Consider the following 18,453-nt stretch of genomic DNA (forward strand, 5'->3'; position numbering starts at 1 on the left):
AATATAGTTCTATTCCCCGTTTTCAATTTTCATCTTCTTGAATATGGGGGGGGGGTGAACTCAGCGGATGGCCTCTAACTCCCTCCAGGACCTGGAAAGGCTGCAGGAAGCGATCTCACTGGCAGGGGCAGCTCTCACGCGGCAGGGATCTGCAGCCTCCGAGCCTTGAAGGGAACGGATGGGGGACAGAAGGCAATTGGCTGGACGCTGGACAGACAGGCAAGCCGGTTGGAGGAGGAGGTACTCAGGGGCGGGACAGCTGCCCTGAGTGGGTGTTAAGTGCTGAATGGCACTTAAGCCATGAGACCAGCTCCTCCTCCAACCCCTTACCAGAAATACCAAGTGGAACAGATGTATCCTATTTGCCCATTTCCCATACTCTATATCTTACTAATTACTTTAATTTAACAATTTTCTTTCTGACTAAATATTTATATTTCTTTAATCTAAAATCTCCTGTCTTTTATATACTATTTTGTCACTGCACTGCAGGAAGTCTATGGGATATTTCCAGTTAACTCGAAAAAGTAACCCAACTTGCTGTCATTAATAATACCGTTTAACCCATTCTAAAACTTCTCTTTTCTAATTCACTATCATCCACTCAGGGAGCTTCACAATTTTCCAATTCTACCCATTTTTTACATTCCAAATTGAATTTGCCTGTTACAAGAACTCAGTTGATATTCAACCTTTTCCTCCCCTCCCTTTGAACAAATCTGACCGATTCAAATCCATTCATCTGTTTTTAGTTCTTAAGGACCTATCCTCTGTGACTGATACATTTTAGATCTTCTTCATTCTGAACAAGATTTGTCATCCAAGTTTAGGTTTCAAGTATTTTAGTTCTTAAAGGTATTTTAATTCTCAGGAGCTCCAGCGTAGGACTCCATGCCGGGGAGCACAAATCTTGAACAAAACGCTGGGCTACTCATGATGCCTACAGCAGCTTCCTGTAGGTTATTTGAATGGATTTATCACCCCAAACTAAGCCCTGGCCATCTGTTACATCCTCTAATTACAAATGCAGAAAGAGCTAATTCACAACTGCATCGTAAAAAAGTAAAAGAGAAATTATTTAAGTGCAGCGTATGTCATGTTTCATGTGCCAATCGGAGGCAAATGGCCCTTCTGCCCGAGTTCTTTTTGTGTTCCTCATGGAAGGGAATTTGGCCTGAAATACCTGATGCAGGAGGTTCTGTGCCATTCTTAGTGGTGTTTGCTATGAATGCGCAGGAGTGAAAAAGCTGCAGGATGACTAAATTCTCCAGTAGGAACTGAAAAGGAATGGACAATCAAAATCTTCCTCATGAGGGATGAGGTGGGAATCGGGCACAGGGACCTAGTTTTCCCTGAACCCTCCTAGTCTTCTGGGACTTCATCCATCTTGCAATTAACAAAAATGACACATATGCCTAATTAAAACATACACAAGATTATGTTGCTGCTGATTTATTAGCAGAGGTCGAGCTCTTCATTAACACTGTGCTTTTTTTCCTCCTCTCTGGGTGTTTTCCCTGGGGGGGTGTGGAATGGGAGGGTGTCTATAGTCCAAGCCCACGACGATATTTCAAGGCCCCATTTCCAAATCACTTTGAAGTGACAATATTTGATCAAATAGAACCTGAGGAATTCCAGCAATGATTTTAGATTCCCATTTACATTTCATATTCGTCTTCATTGCAGAGAGTGGATTAAGCCTCATATGAATATTTAATCCAAGTGTTTGTCCTGGGTCTCTCCTGAGATTCCCTAATTTAAAACACTGATGCAGCTGAAGGGGTTCAGTGTTAAGAGTGCAAACAGTAATATCATAAAGAATTCAGCCGCCCGGATTTTTTTCTAGATTAGGTCCGTCTCAAGCCTCACTCACTGTTTGTGTTGAGCTTTCTAATAAATTTGCTTCGCCAACAGAGAAGCATGAAATGCCAACCAATCAAGGCTGGGCAAGGCCATTTGCTGTCCAAAGGAAGTTACTGTAAGCAATTTCCTCAGACTGTGGCTTAAGAAAGGCCAGGAAGCAGAATTCCTTCAGGAGCAGGCTTCTGAAACTCTGCGGTTTCTTGACAGCCCTTGAGTTTATAAATCTAAATATATATTTTAAAGTTTGTTAAACATTTATCAGGTGATATGACCATATATGGTCATGTCAACCCACCCAGCCCTCCCAAAATGGCCAATGACAGGCTTGAAGGGGGACACACCAGGTGGGCGCGTTCACAGCTCTGTTTCCCAATCTTGTTCTGCATGATCTTGCCACTTCTGGGGTTTCTTGAAGCCTAAGAATATTACACGAGGTTCTCAATGGTAAAAAAGTTGAGAAAGGTTGTTCCGGAGATTTGTCCAAGCCCCAAAATCTAGGGGGGGTTCCGCACAAGGACCAATGTTGCCAATTGGTTCCACAAAGTGGAAACACTATTTTTAAAAGTGCAATCTCGGCGTTACGCATGCCTGCCTTTCTAGTGGAATCCAGTAGCGTTTCATTCGTTTCCCACAGGTTTCCGGTCTCGCAAAAATCGCTAGAAAGGAAGCGATTTTTTCTGTGCTTGGTCCCGACCCTGGCCATCAAACGAACAACCAATGGGCGGTTGTTATCATGCTCCGGAAAAGCCCCTTTCCCTTTAAGAACAGTTTTTAAAAGAAAAAAGAAAAACACACGTTGCAACAAATATGCCTTGATTCTTCCTAACGTAGAGACCCATCTAGCTGGCGTGTGAGCTGGTGAGTCATCATTACCACGCTCCCTCGAGTGAAAAAAAAATCCCCCCCCCCACACGGGCGCGATTTTCAGCCGAAAATAAAGGGAACTTGCAAACAGGGCTGTGTTGTGCTTGGGGACTTAGGGGAGCTTTAAAGCACTTATGTGGAGGGACTGTAGCCGGAGAAGCCTCGCTGGGTGAATGAAGCCTCGCTGGTTCGTTGCTCTCCGCTCGCTCCGAGGGAAAAAAAATGGCAATCGCTTCGCCGGAAGTTCGGAGGAGAGAGCCAGGGGGAGGGCCTTTATTGGAACTGCAACAATGGGAACGCACAGGTCTTTTTCGCTAGTGTTGCAGATTGTTCGCAAGAGTGTAGTGCTTTTCAGAGGGTGAATTCACTTTTCCTGATTTCCCTTGAGGCACTACAACGAATCGCTTTTCGTGGGACTGTTTCAGGAGTGTTGCAGATTGTGTGCGACGTCTTGCGGAACTGCAAATTAGTAGCGTTTACAATTTGCAAGCCTTCTGCTACATTAAAGTCACGCAGAATGGACCTAGCAATTGTCCTGGTAAAATGTAAAATTCCTTGGTGGTCTTCCCTCCAAATATTTATCAAAACAAACCCTTAGTTGATCCTGATCAATATTTTGTAGGGATTTGACAAGATTGGGCTATCCTGGACTATCCAGGTCAAGGTACTTACAATAAGCGGTTTCTCAGTGGAACAGGCTTCCCCGGGAAGGTGGTGGGTTCTCCACCTTTGGACATTTTTAAACAGAGGCTGGACAGCCATCTGACAGAAAGGCTGATTCTGTGAAGGTTCAAGGGGGTGGCAGGTTACACGTGGATGAGCAAGAGGGTTGTGAGTGTCCTGCAGAGTGCAGGGGGTTGGACTAGATGACCCAGGAAGTCCCTTCCAACTCTATGATTCTATAACTCTGTGCCTTACTACAAGAATCCTTGGGTCTTTGCCACTGAGCCTCCCTTTATTGCAATAAACCTCTGTTTAGTTCTGGAGTACCCCTGTTGTGTCTTGCATTAGGTGTTTGCGTACTAGATGAACAAACCCCATTTGAATAACACGTTGACAGCGCTAAACTTTTGTTTGGAGAGCCTGGGAAGCCCAAATCAACATTTTACCTTTCCCCAGGATCTTGGATCATTCGCTCTTCAATTTGTGTTGTCACGCTAATGACACCAAACCATCTTTTAGGCAGCCTTCTTACTGTTCCCATTTGAGTGCTGGATGCTAAAGACAGTATATATATTTCTTGTCCTTCATTTCCATGTTGTCCTCATTTTAATGGTAAATGGAAATGGTGTGGCCATAACAACACACGAGGGAAATGGTACTTTCAGTACAACAAATATCACTTCTTCTGGACAAGACTTATTGAAAATGGATGGATATAAAGTCTGTAACCAAGCTTCTGGTATCGGAATTTTATTTTAAATCCATCAAAAACATGAACGGGGTCAGAGATTCCTATGCCTTTCTTATGATTTCAAGTTAGAAATTCAGCCCTCTCCCCCGACCCCCCAGATCCAGAGGCCCATATTAATCCTTCGGACCACATCAAAGAGCTTCACTTGAGCAGCCCTTTGCCAAGAATTCATACAAGCCCCGGTCTGCAAAATTAATACAATTCATTGATCAGTGGCTTTTTGAACAGCCCTGGAAAGCGAGTTAAATCCGTCTATAGCTATCTGCCTCTGCAGTGCCTTCTTTCATCAGGTGGCCTGGCTGGAACATGAGGTCAACGATGAACACCTGGGGAGGAATCAGAAGGCCAGGTATTCCCGAGGGAGACTCGTCAATCAGTTTTACTTCGTTCCACGCTCTGTTGTACTCTCCACGGACTAAGGTGCAACCAATGCCAATTCTCTCTGCTAAGACCTGTGGAAGGAAGTGAGCATGCAGCAACATCTGTTAGCATCTGTGCCAAGGGATGATCGATATATGCAGGACAGGCCTCTTGTCACTGCACCCCATTGGAATAGCAGGGGGCTGACCAGAGTGCCTTCCACCATATACAGCTTCTTCTGTGCTACAGTATGCTGGAAGTGGAATTATGAGGTTTGAATCCACATCTGCTTAGATGCCTGCAGTGCTGCATGGCTCTCTTACCCAAGAGGGAACTGGGAAATGAGAGATTGAAATGCCCTGGGAGGAAAGGATGTGCTTTTGACCGCAATAGGTTAAGTATAATCTCTCTTCCTCTCCCAGTGCCTCTGTCATTGGTAGGGCCTTGGGTTGAGGCCAGACTGCAGTGATTCACTTAGTGATCAGGTGACTTTCCAGCTTGCAGGTTAGGGTCAAACTAGATATTCCTCCAGATATTGGGGGAACACAGGTTTGATTTGTGGTTGCTGTTGTGTATGCGAGGAAGCAGAGGGCTGAGTTTGGAGCAGGATCCAAGCAGCCCCGAAGGACAGCCAATGAACTGCCGGGGTCCCAAACAAAGGACTCGATGAACTTGAGCCTTGGACAGCCAATGAGCTGCCAGGTTCCCAACCGCGGGGTCCAATGAGTTTAAATCAATCAGGCTCCACTGATCCAATCAAGGCTCAGCTAAGGGCGTGCCCACCTCTGCCCATGTGTCTATATTGGGGGCTTGTCCAGGCAAGTCCCCAGTCAGCGTGGTTACTTTCAACCTGGAATCGCTATAAGAAATAATAAAGAGCTGTAATGCACGACTGCGCCTCGCTTGTTCCCTGTCGAACCCACTATACAACAGTTGCCACCACTATTTGGGGGGAAGAATGTGTGTCATTTTTTTAAATGATCAAATTCTTCCCTAAAACTTCAATCATTTAGCTACACATTTAGTCTCGTTTTGCCTGGAGAGGAGTGTGGTGCGAACATCACTCCCGTCTTCCTGCTAAGTACATTCAGCAGTGCTTACAGCTAGAATGCCGACAGAAGCACACCGCAGCTCTTTGCCGGACAGGAAATGGACATTTAGTACACTCAAAATGATTTAAATAGTTCAGCCATTAAGGATCAAACGGCAGCTGCAAGATGATATCGACGTTAAAGCCAGTATATTGAAGCATATTAAAAAAAATGAACAAAGGCAACAGGAATTTTCCATTCAGAAAACTGGCGTTATTTTCATTCAGAACATTGTTTCATTCGGAAAACTGGCCCCAGCCTTTCCACCCTTACCTTGAAAAGCAAGGCCCGGTGGTAGAAGGTCCCTTTGTTGATCTTCCCGATAGGCACAACGTTACATCTAAGTTCAAATTCAATCTCGCTGATGTGAAGTTCCCAGCTGAACTCGTGCAGCTTCTCCCTTTCTATCGGGCCGCCCATCTTGTCGGCAACAAACCTGTTTTCAAATCCACCAAGGGGAATTTAAAACCATTTCCATAACTTCAGTCCAGTATATAGTAAAAAAAAAAAATTAAATTCAAATCCCACATAAGATCGGCTTCATGATCCTGTTGTTGTTGTTAGGTGCGAAGTCGTGTCCGACCCATCGCGACCCCATGGACAATGATCCTCCAAGATCCTAGCTGGTATAAAAAGTGGTCGCTCTCTGAACACGCCGGATGAAGCACAGTTGAAGAGGGATGTAGACAAACTGGAGCGTGTTCAGAGGAGGGCAACAAAGATGGTGAGGGGTTTGGAGACCAAGACGTATGAGGAAAGGTTGGGGGAGCTTGGTCTGTTTAGCCTGGAGAGGAGGTGACTGAGAGGGGATCTGATAACTATCTTCAAGTATTTAAAAGGGTGCCATGCAGAGGACGAAGCAGAGTTTTTCTTTCTTGCCCCGGAGGGACAGACAAGAACCAGTGGGATGAAATTAATTCAAAAGAAATTCCATCTAAACATCCGGAAGAAGTTCCTGACACAGCAGTTTCTCAGTGGAACAGGCTTCCTCGGGAGGTGGTGGGTTCTCCATCTTTGGAAATTTTTAAACAGAGCCTGCATAGCCATCTGACGGAGAGGCTGATTCTGTGAAGGTTTAAAGGGGTGGCAGGTTACAGTCGATGAGCAATTGGAATGTGAGTGTCCTGCAAAGTGCAGGGGGTTGGACTAGATGACCCAGGAGGTCCCCTCCAACTCTATGATTCTACGAAGCAACTAGACCAGAGCACCAGACTGCAGCCAGCCCCTCTTGCTTCTCTGTTTTCATTTAGTTTATGGCGGATCACAAATGCAGAGGCAGTTTAAAAAACAACAACTGGGTGGCCTGCTGAGAGTGACCGAAGATGCCAAGAACGCCATCCCACCCCGCCCCAGCCAAACACCAATGAAAACAAACCACAATGAGCTCAGCACACAGTCCAGGGGATGACCAGCGCTCTAGAATTTTGCCTCCTTAGTTCTCTCCTCTGCAACAGCACTGAACTGGAATGAATGACTTTGGCCGTTTGTTTGTATGTGATGTAGCTCCAGACACTGGCTTCCCCAGACCATTTGACCAATTGACTCAGTGCTTCCTTCTAACAGACAGAATCACATGGGTCGCCTTCTTGGCCTAAAGTAGCACAACAAAAACTGAGTCCACCTTTAAGACCAACAAAGATTTATTCAAGGCATGCGCCTGCACAGGAAAGCTCACACCTTGAATAAATCTTTGTTGGTCTTAAAGGTGCTCTCGGACTCATTTCTTGTTGTCTGACAGACAGATCACCTGGCGTCTAAACAGTGTGGAGAGGGGGTGCCTCTGCTCGCTGTTTCCCACTCCAGTAGCATGTGCAGGGCCTAATCGCACAGACAAGTAAGGCAGCTGCTTTCTGAGCCAGCATCCTCAATGCAGCCAAGTGGAAGCAGCGACCTCGTTGGGACTGTATAAACCAGCCCTCAGGCTCTCAGTATACCAGTTCCGCAGGGCAAATAAAAAACGCACTGCTATCATTGTAGCTATTTCCATTTTTATTAGCCCGGTTCTTTTGAGTGCTGCCGGACAAATTAAAATGCTAATGCTGTTTTTTGTAGGCCATCTCTTATTTACATTATCTTTATAGGTCAAGCCGCTCCGGCTCTTTTTAGAAATTATTCCGATGGGCAGCAACCAAACTGCAACCCATAAAATATATGTGTGGGTTTTTAATAAAAAAAAAACTCTCACTGGCTGCCAAGTAGTCTCCTCTAGGCAAGCAGCTCACATCTGGAAGGCACAGCATGTGAGACATGAAAACACTGCATTGCCTTTGTTTCTCTGAACCTGTTCACCCAAAAATATGCATGGGAGGGGGGGGGAACAGCTTGAGCCTATGAGCACTCCTGCGCTGCAACAGCATTTGGACTCAGCTAAGCAGCCACTGCACCATTGCAACCAATGGAATTGCGATGGGAGGATAAGTTTATCTGCTCACATGATCTTATCAGATTCATGTTACACCGAGGGGTTTGCCTTTTGTAAGAGTCACCTCTGCCAGCTGTAACACAGTTACATCCAAACAGGAGTTCTGCTACCCTGACCTGGACAGCACAGGCAACTCAGATCTCGGAAGCGATGCGGGGTCAGCTGTAGGTTGGTATTTGGGTGGGAGACTATTTGGTCATGATACAGAGGCAGGAAATGGCAAACCAGCTCCAACTGTTCCTTGCCTGACTGCCAAACAGTCCTCAGATCTCCTGCCTAGACTATACACACCATACTGTGAATAAATAAACAGTGGTTCCACTTGTCATAGAAAAGGATGGACAGAGAGGACAGCAGAGAACAATGGTGAGAGGGGGACTGAGGAGACAGCAATGATGTGACACAACGAACTGATTTGGCCATAGTGAATGAGCTATGCTAAAGACATCCTATGGGGCTCAAGACATGTTTATTGGCATAATTGGGCTAAAATTTAGTGGCAACTTACTACAATGAAATTACAATCATGCAAGGCAGGGCAGCAGGACGGGCAAGCTCTGCTATATGCATGCTACATTACCACTTTGCGTATATATGGGATCACAAGGACAGCAGGGTTCAGGAGGCAAAGTGGCTCAGAGTTGTATGGCAGGGATCATTCTCAGCTTCAGTGCAATGTGCCTGCCATTATTCCCAAGGGATGAGCACTGTGGGCCCATGGCCAGCTTGGCAGACACAAGCCCACTGAAAGCAATAAGGGAGCTCCATGGTCAGCCATCTCCTTGGAAAAGAGCGAGGGTCCACTAGCACCTTAAAGGCTATCAAAATGTGTGGCATGAGCTTCCGTGAGTCACTGATCACTTCTTCAGACACCATCAGGATCTACTTGGATTCCAAGAGCAGAAAAATCGTTCACTCCACATAATATTGTGGTTTCATAGTTTCTCTCTTTCTTCTCTTCTTTATCTCTACAGTCCAGCATAATTTATAGACAACAAACGTTTTATGAAAACTTAAAACTCACTATAAACCATACACTGTGGTTAATTCTTTAATCTGCTGTACCCACCTTCAGTGTTCTCCTCCATACGTACCAAAGATTTTCACATTTCCCTTCCAGTTTCCAGAGCTACAAGCGGTCCAGGGTTTTCATCTGTACATTATCCCTAAATAGTGCATTTTGGACAGGGCCTACGCTTGCTTCACTTTTTGTAGAGGACTTGGAGAGAGTAGTTTTCCTCATTCCCTGTTACTTTTCTTCTTTCCCTCTCCCCAGACTGCCTACAACCTCGCCCCACCCCAGCCTACCTTTTTTCTCTCCTCCCACCTTCAGCTTTCCCTCCACTGACAGCCCTTCCCCTTCTTTCCGTCCCACCTACCTACATACCTTGTATGTTCCTCCTTCCCTCCCTCTGGTTTCCTCTTCCCCCTGCTTCACCTGTCTCCGTTTTGGGCCCTCCCCTTCCCTCTTTGCCTTCACTTCCTCCTGTCTTTTCCCATTTTGAGTCTGCCTCCCTCTCGCCTTGCACTGACACTGGCCTAGGCAGTTATAGCTGGGGGTTGCCTAGCAACCCTCAAATGGCCATTGTGACTAAACTGAAATCCAATGAGATGGAAGTGATGCTCGTTGGGAAGGAAATGCTAATGAGGATTTTGGGCAACACATTTCTAAAGCTGAATGGACTCTCTAGGTTTTCCAGCCAGAGTGGGGACCTGGAGATCTCCTGTAATTACAACTGATTTCCTGCCTAGAGAGTGACCCAATTCTCCTGGATAAAGTGGCTGCTTGGAGGGTGGAACCCAGGATCTTATTCCTTGCTCAGGTGCCTGTCCCCAAACCCTGTCTTCCCAGGTGCCACCCTCCAATCTCCGGGGATTTCGCAACCTGGAGTTGACAATCCCATTCTCACACATGTATTTACAACACTAGTATTTTTCTACTCACTGTGCAAGCGCTATAACCTGTTGTTGGGTGGATGCTAGCGGCAGAATTGTTTTGGAAACCTCAGTGATGTAATCCAGCAGGATGGGGTCAAAGGGGGGAAGCCACACAGCCTTTTCAGGAACCTCTTCGACTACTTTATGCGCATGCTCCGTGTCTTCTTCTTTTGGTTTCTCCTCTTCCTTTTTTCCTTTCCCTTTTCTTTGATTAGAAAAATGATGACAAACATGTGAAGAACATTTGTGTTTCCAAAGCCCTGAGTCTAACTGTAGAGACAGCGTTGATGGGTTTCCCTGGTTGCTTCTGGAGAGAACATCTGTCCTTATTACATGCACTTCAACCTCTTTCAAAATTTCCTGTATCTTCACAATCACAAGTTTTGTTTGGCCTACTAAATTCTAGCGCTAGGATGTCCGCTCAAAAAGGGAACTCCAAAAAGAGCTCAGACTCTGTTGGAGATTTGCAAGTTTATTTACAGAAACAAGTAAATATATAACTAGGAGATTATTTCCCCTTATAAATGAGTAGCACTCCTAAGCCATTTTTGAAACATGACAATGAGGCAAATGGCGGTATGAACTGAGCACTGAATGAACAGGGCCAGCAGGTGATCTGATGACTGCATCAACTCAAGCATTGCCAACATGGCTGCCATTTTGATCTCTCCACCACATGGGTCACCCATCAAGATGCAGAAGGCCTAAGATCAGGGGTAGTCAAACTGTGGCCCTCCAGATGTCCAAGGACTACAATTCCCAGGAGCCCTCTGCCAGCAAATGCTGGCAGGGGGCTCCTGGGAATTGTAGTCCATGGACATCTGGAGGGCCGCAGTTTGACTACCCCTGCCTAAGATGGTTTGAATCTATTCACATGTGAGGACCAGCTCTGTGATAGTCACAGCATTCGTTTTCAAAACTGGTTTTGTAATACTGTGGCAGCTATATTAAAAATGTTTTCAAAACAGGACAAAAATGTGTTCCTTGGGCCTCTTGTGGAAATATTCCTCTTATCTGTGTCTCAGTACAGCATTTGTTTCATGGGAAATACGAAACAGGCATCTTGGTGAGTGTTCCCCAGTGGGTCTTGGTGGTCTCAAACTGTGAGAGAAAACCCATGAAGTAGAGTTAAAGGTTATTTGATCAGAACTGCGGGAGAGCAGGATCAGATATGCACTCCGCCCTGAAGCTTACTGGGTGTTCAACGGCCATTCGTTTGACTAACCTCTCCCACAAGGTGGTTGAGAAGATAATTTGGCAAGGAGAGAACCAAACAGATGAATTAAACGCTGTGGGCAGGGGGAGGATGGCATAGAAATATATACGCAGAAATGTACAGATGGATTCACTTATCTATAACCTTTGAGATGCCCACTGAGTTTATACTGACAGTCCTTTTGCAGTTAAGGGTAATTCGCATTACCATATTTCTCAGGAAATGCTAGCCCTCAGGAAACCGCAAAAATGTGGCTTTTATAGCATTGGCAGAACAAGCTGCAGAAGCAGGGCTGCAAAAGAAACAGTGTATGCCCCACGGATGTTCTCAATTATTATTTTTTTTGTTTGACTACAAATCTTGCATTTCCCATTCCTTCTATTCAAGTTCTACGTCATACGGGTGAGTGAGATGGGGATCTTGTTTCTAGACAGCACGAATCCGGGAGTCCTGCATAAGTGTTTGACATCAGGACTTTCTTGTACAGCATTTAGAAAACATCAATGGAGAAAACACCAACCAAAGCATCTGGAATATGCAGAGATATATTTAATGCATTTATTTACAGCGTTGCTGCTGTTAATATATGCAACCCATCTGGTGGAAATATGTCGGGGTAGTGAAATATTGGAAGACGGTTGTTACAAATGTTTTCAAAAGGGAATGATAGCAGCATTATTCTTGAATTACATAAGCTTTATTCCTAAGAAGTATAACATTTATTTTATATGCTGGCAAAAATGTGGACAATGGGGAAAATTCCAGCAAGGAGATCTGTCTTAGATAAAATGAAAGAATACTACGAATGTGATAGGCTTACAGCATTAGAGAGGAAGATGCATAGGATTTATTTATTTATTTATTTATTATATTTCTATACCGCCCTCCCTGGAGGCTCAGGGCGGTTTACATTAAACATATAAACAATACATGGAACAGTGACTTAGATTTAGTGTGACATGAAGTTTTGTTATGGGTAGAACAGATGATGTAACTCTTCTTTCTTTTTCAAATAAAAATATATGGAAGTTAAATATGTATATACACTGCCCATCTAGCCAGGAGAACAGTCTGAAACAACAAGAAGCTGCCTGGATTTCCAGGTGGCTATGAGAAAGGCGTGGAGGACTCAGCACTGGGTGAGAGCTTACCATCACCTGCTTCTTCATCTGATATATGTGCCGCACTGTAAGCTTTGAAGAAGCTCAGGCGTGGCTCCGGGTGATCTGAATCCATCAAATTATGTGGAATGTGAAGCAGGTTTAATATCATTTGGCCACATTTACTGAATATTAAGAAGCCATAATTGGAAAAAAAAATCTTGATGTAACTAAAAGTCCCCAAATGGGATCCAGACACATCAGCAAGATTGGCTTGTGCAGAAAAGACAGCTAATTAAAAGAGAGAGAGAGTGAGAGAGAGAGAGCGCTGTGCACACAATTCAACTAAAACAGATAGGTGGTTTCCTGTAATTAATGCTGTGCTCCAAGGCTGCTGTGCACATATCAGTCAAGCAAGGGCCCGCTGTCTGGGTTTATACGGGCAGTTTGGAATTATATTTTACTTTTCCCTGTGTTACCCATGTAGGGAAGTTACCATGTTGGCCATGACCCAAAGGGGGGCAGAGAACGCTAGGTTCTGCCTGTCTTCCAAATCAGCGTGCCTTGAAGCACACAACTATCTTGAATGCATATAAAAGCCTGGCTTCGAAAGAGTTGCTTTTGTTCACCCTCCGGCTCTACATAAGAATAAAGTTAGATCATTCAAATTACAGTACCTTGATCCTTTCTCTCGACTGCTGCCTTTGCTGACTGAAGAACGTCCTGGGGAGTCCGGTTTGTCGTCCGTTGAGCTATCAAAATTACAAAGTAAACCCCCCCCCCCATTTTGCCTTGAATTCATTAGAAATGGTTAAGGGGTTTGTGCACACATTATGCAGAGGTCAACGTAAGTGTCAGCAGTGGGTCTCACTAGTTTTCCAGCAACTTATCAGACACAATCCCACGTTTTCATGAAACACCTTTCTGATTACCAGTCAAATAACGTGACATTACAATAGTGTCAAATGGGTAGCCGTGTTGGTCTGAAGTAGCACAATAAAATCAGAGTTCAGTAGCACCTTTAAGACCAACAAAGATTTACTCAAAGCGTGAGCTTTCAAGTGCTTGCACTCAAAATGTCACACCTTGAGTAAATCTTTGTTGGTCCTAAAGGTGCTACTGGACTCTGATTTTATTATAATACAATAGCGTGTTTGCACTTCAATGGTGCTGACATTGTCAATGGATAAACTGTCCCACATTAGAATACACCTTAAATTGAAAATTTGCTGGGCATTGACCAACCTGAACATCATTCTGGGGGAACCAACACCATACTTGACTTTACTGTACAAACGGATGTCAATGGATGCACAGGCTAGTATAAAATGGGTATATTTTAGGTGTACTCTGGATTAACCATGGAAAATGGCCATGACTCAAGTCAGTACAGCACACTCTTAGAATCATAGAAACCTAGAGTTGGAAGGGGCCACACAGGCCATCTAGTCCAACCCCCTGCTCAGCACAGGTTAAGCCCAAAGCATCCAAGAAAAGTGTGTATCTAACCTTTGCTTGAAGACTGTCAGTGAGGGGGAGCTCACCACCTCCTTAGGCAGCCTATTCCACTGCTGAACTACTCTGACTATGAAATTTTTTTTCCTGATGTCTAACCTATATCGTCGTACTTGTAGTTTAAACCCATTACTGCGCATCCTTTCCTCTGCAGCCAACGGAAACAGCATCCTGCCTTCCTCCAAGTGACAACCTTTCAGATACTTAAAGAGGGCTATCATGTTTCCTCTCAACCTCCTTTTCACCAGGCTGAACATTCCCAAGTCCCTCAACCTATCTTCATAGGGCTTGGTCCCTTGGCCCCAGACCATCCTCATCGCTCTCCTCTGTGCCCTTTTCAATTTTATCTACGTCCTTCTTGGATGCAGAATGTCCCAAGATTCATCCCTGGCATGTCCTGTCAAAGAGTTTAAAGCAAGCAGCCTGTTCTGGGAGTACTCTTTCTGTGACCCTGGGTGGGGTGGGGGGGCTGTGGCCAACCAGAGTAGGGTCACTGGCCTGATAGAACTTCTCTTCTTAACACCAGTTCTAAAAAGCAAAAAGGTATCCCTTCTAGCTATTTTTTCATGTTACCTAAAAAAACGCATACACACCAAGGTTTCTATTCTGTCCAATCCACAAGGAAGAACAGCCAGAGGAAATCCCTCTGACCACAAAATGTTACTGATCATCCTTTCTATTATTATATAATAGACATAAAATGGAACGTACTTAGCTAAAGAGGGGAAGGAATGTGTTCAAGGTTGCCAGCACTAATAATTCAACATATTGGCAACTAGACCTTGGATGCAGCAAGAACACCGTTAACTAAATATGTACAAGTACCAAGATTTGTTTTAATGGCCGTATTACTGAAAGATCTGTCGACTGTATAATAATTATGAGGAGGAGCAAAATGGCAATGCGCCCCTTGGTCAATACACGTCTTTTTTTTATTGCACTTAGCATAATTTCCACATTTCTTAAATGCCAGCGACATAAAGCAACAGATAATAGCAGCAGCAGAAGAATAAATCCTTACTATTTATTTCCTATGTAATTACTCCCCCCCTCAATAACTGGCTTTATGCAATGGGAGAATATGAGACAGGACAGGTAAAAAGAAAAAGATGCAGCTGGCATACCGAACGGTTACGGGGAGGGAGTGATAGTTTGCTGCCAGGAATTGAGCTCATGGAACAGTTTTAATGCGGGGTTTAGCGGGGAGTTATTTGTTATGTGGGGTTCTTTTATCTTGCGACCCGCCACGAGACAGCTTGCTGTGAATGGTGGGATATTAACCTAATTAATAACAACAACAACAATTAAAAAATGAGGCACAAAAATACATGGTAAGAATGGCCAGTTCAATGCAGGTTAAGCTTGAATAGAGATGCGGAAATATACAAATAAAGGGTTGTTGGCAGAGTTGTTCCGCCTTTCCGCAGGGCCCTGAAAACGGAGCTCTTCCACCAGGCTTATGGTTGAGGCCAGGGCAAAGAGAAGATCTATGGGCTTCCCCAAAGGTGGAATATCCCTGATTCCCCAGCGAGGCGGGTAGGTTGGTTGCCGCCGGTTGTTGGGCAGCTTTTAATTGTTGGTTTTAGGGGAGTATATTTTATTCTGTGACCCGCCATGAGCCGGCTTGCCGAGACTGGCTGAGAGTGGCAGGATATAAATATAAATATAAATATAAATATAAATATAAATATAAATATAAATATAAATATAAATATAAATATAAATATAAATATAAATATAAATATAAATATAAATATAAATATAAATATAAATATAAATATAAATATAAATATAAATATAAATATAAATATAAATATAAATATACAACAACAACAACAACAACAACAACAACAAGAGCTACACCCCCTGTAGCTCTTCCAGGCACAGGCATGGCCATCTGCAAGCTGTGCCTGGCTTGCCCCGGTTGGAAGGAGCATCCCCTGCAATTTGTGTGGTCCATCTCCCTTGGACTGGACAGGTGTCAAGTGAGGAGGGGAGGGAGGCAATTGTCCCTCCAGACAACTCCCCAGTGGCTATAAGAGCCAGTTTGGTGTAGTGGTTAGTAGTGCGGACTTCTAATCTGGCGAGCCAGGCTTGATTCCCCACTCCTCTACATGCAGCCAGCTGGGTGACCTTGGGCTCGCCACAGCACTGATAAAGCTTTTCTGACCGAGAAGTAATACTAAGGCTCTCTCAGCCTCACCTACCTCACAGGGTGTCTGTTGTGGGGAGAGGAAAAGGAAGGTCATTGGAAGCTGCTTTGAGACTCCTTTGGGTAGAGAAAAGCAGCATATGAGAACCAACTCTTCTTCTTTTAGTTTGCCCTGACTGCTGTCCTTGGAGTGGATCTGGACTGAAATGACACCAGGGCCTATCTCAAAAGGATGTTGCCGTTAGGCTGCTGTCTGATTGCTAAATCAATGTACCTGTTAGGTGAATGGATTTGAAGCATCAGCTGATATACCCTGAATGGCTGCTAATTACTAGGAGGCGGTCTCCTGGCACCTTGGAGAAGGTGAGATCTCCCAGCTGAGGGAAGCAAGCAGCATTGGAGAGTCTCTGCATGCTTGTGTGCGTGAAAGGAATAATGATTTTGGAGACTGAAACAGTGAGACAGAGAAAACAGGTAGACAGTAAGTCTGTGCTGCCTTAAGGTGATGCCCCTAGAGGTGGGAGATCGCCCTCTCCTTGAGGACAGAAGCAAGTATTCCAGTGATAACGGAAGTCTCCAGGGCTTTCTCCTTCACAGGGACTAGGGCTGCCAGCTCCCCCTGGCCACCAGCAGGGACCAAACAAGGTAGCACTGCCTCAGAACTTTACCGCTCAGGAAGGTGAGGAGAATGTGAAAACAGCTTTCTAATTTTAATTCTTCAGTCTACTTTCACAAGCTACTCTACCATCTCCTTGATGGTTTCAGAAAGATTTTTTACACAGAATCCCGAACAACTTCCTTCACATTTAGAATCTGACGCAGCTAGAGAGGCAGAGTGATAGTACCTACCTGGCTCTTTCTCTACTCGCTTTTCTGAAGCCAATGCTGGTTCGAGGAGGAAAATCGTGTGGCTTGTCCTCCGTTGTGGGAGGGACGTCTCTGAAACGAATCAGGACACACAGCTGTCTCACAATGCAGTTTCAGACAAATGGGTAGTGTGCTCACGGAATAGAACAAAGACATCTGCATGAACACCTACATAAGTGTAGTGGGGAGGGATAGTGACATTCTTGAGTCAATAGAGAGGTCCCAGTCATCTTAATAACAGTCTCTGGATCATTTTGCAGGAGCCAAATACCTCCCGGAGGAATGGCCTGAGACCTTATTGAACCTTGAAGTCCATCGGTGTGCAGTCTTTCAAAAGAGAAGTAACACCGGAGATTATGAAACCATCCAGCACTCCTTTGGCATCATGCACAAAAGACACTGCTTCTATTCTTTTTCCTCTTCTTCTATTCTTTCCTTTTTTTGGTGTGTTTATTCCTCTTTCCCCCAGTTCTATCCACCTGTATGTCTAGGCCTGTGCATGTCTTGTCCATCTTTTTATTTCCATAATGTGAATGCCTCAGTTCAAACAGTAAGTACTGGGGAAACTGGCAAATTGTTATGCAGGCTTGAATCTTGATCAAGATTCAGGGCTTCTATCCATGAGGCTTTGAGGGAAAGTACTATTTATCACAACTGATAAATAACCGTAAAATGGAAACCAACTAGGGACCAAATGTGAAATGCAACTGAGTTCTTGGAGCCAGATTCTTGGCTTCAGTCTCCTGGGGGAGGTTGTGTTTTGAAATTACCACCAGGGAGTACATGCATAAGTATTAAAAGAAGCCTTTTAATCTGACGTCCTGAGGATGAGCCCCAAAACCTAAGACCTGGCATTACTGAGCTTCAGCCTGCCCAGTTTAAATCAGTTTTGAGCATAAGACTCTGAAAAGCGCTTAGCAGACTCACGTGTCTGGTGGTTTAGCATTCACTAAAATTATAGCGCGACGGTCATTGAGTTCCTGAGCACTGAGTTCCTCCAGAGACAATAGTTTTATACCCCGTTTTACCTGCAGAGAGATCAGAAGAAAGAAGCCCACATATTAAGGTCAGATTCCACGTGAGCTGTTATCTACATCGATTCCGATGAAAAGCAAAACGTTAGCAGAAACTAGCAAATCTGTAACACAAATATAGTCCAACTGGGGTGGTGGGAGGAGTTGTGACTTATCGCGTACCTGATTGGGGCACTGGGGAGTCACTCTCCACAGAGTGCCAATCAGGCAGGGAGTGCCCCGTTCCTGACTGCTTCTCCTCCACTTTCCTGCCACTTGAAGAGGTGGCAGGTAGGTAAGAGGAGCCCCACCTTGAGCAGCCCCATCGCAGACTCACCAGGCCTCAGTGGAGTTGCCCAGGTGAGGGGGGAAGGATCCTGGGAGCCCCTGCCACAGCTTGCCCCTGCCCCAAGCAGCCCCACCGTGGCCTTGCCAGGCTTCAACAGAGCTTCCCCAGTGTGCCTGAAGCCCCCACCAGAGCTCACCCTCGCCAGGCCCAGGTTTGGGGGGGGGAAGGAAGCTGGGAGCCCTGCCAGAGCTGGCCCCTGCCCTGGCCAGCTCCGCCCCAACCTCTCCAGGCCACAGTGGAGCTGCCGGGGGGGGGGCAAGGTGACATAGAGACCATTGTATTTTTTGTA

The 18,453-nt window shown here is 45.1% G+C and overlaps 1 protein-coding gene across 4 annotated transcripts in view; it reads right to left on the reverse strand.

Annotated features, from left to right (window-relative positions):
- Positions 1–18,453, reverse strand: part of ARMC3 (armadillo repeat containing 3) — a 64,173-nt gene continuing 45,720 nt past the window's right edge. For all 4 annotated transcript variants that reach the window (XM_077303495.1, XM_077303494.1, XM_077303493.1 and 1 more), the window contains 6 exons: positions 17,730–17,830; positions 16,785–16,874; positions 12,946–13,020; positions 9,960–10,157; positions 5,866–6,028; positions 1–4,593 (listed from right to left, as the gene is read on the reverse strand). In XM_077303495.1, the coding sequence (XP_077159610.1) occupies positions 4,384–4,593; positions 5,866–6,028; positions 9,960–10,157; positions 12,946–13,020; positions 16,785–16,874; positions 17,730–17,830 (837 nt within the window). In that variant the 3' untranslated portion in view covers positions 1–4,383. The remainder of the gene's footprint in view (positions 4,594–5,865; positions 6,029–9,959; positions 10,158–12,945; positions 13,021–16,784; positions 16,875–17,729; positions 17,831–18,453) is intronic.

This window comes from Paroedura picta, chromosome 11 (assembly GCF_049243985.1).
Source record: "Paroedura picta isolate Pp20150507F chromosome 11, Ppicta_v3.0, whole genome shotgun sequence".
Taxonomy (NCBI): domain Eukaryota; kingdom Metazoa; phylum Chordata; class Lepidosauria; order Squamata; family Gekkonidae; genus Paroedura; species Paroedura picta.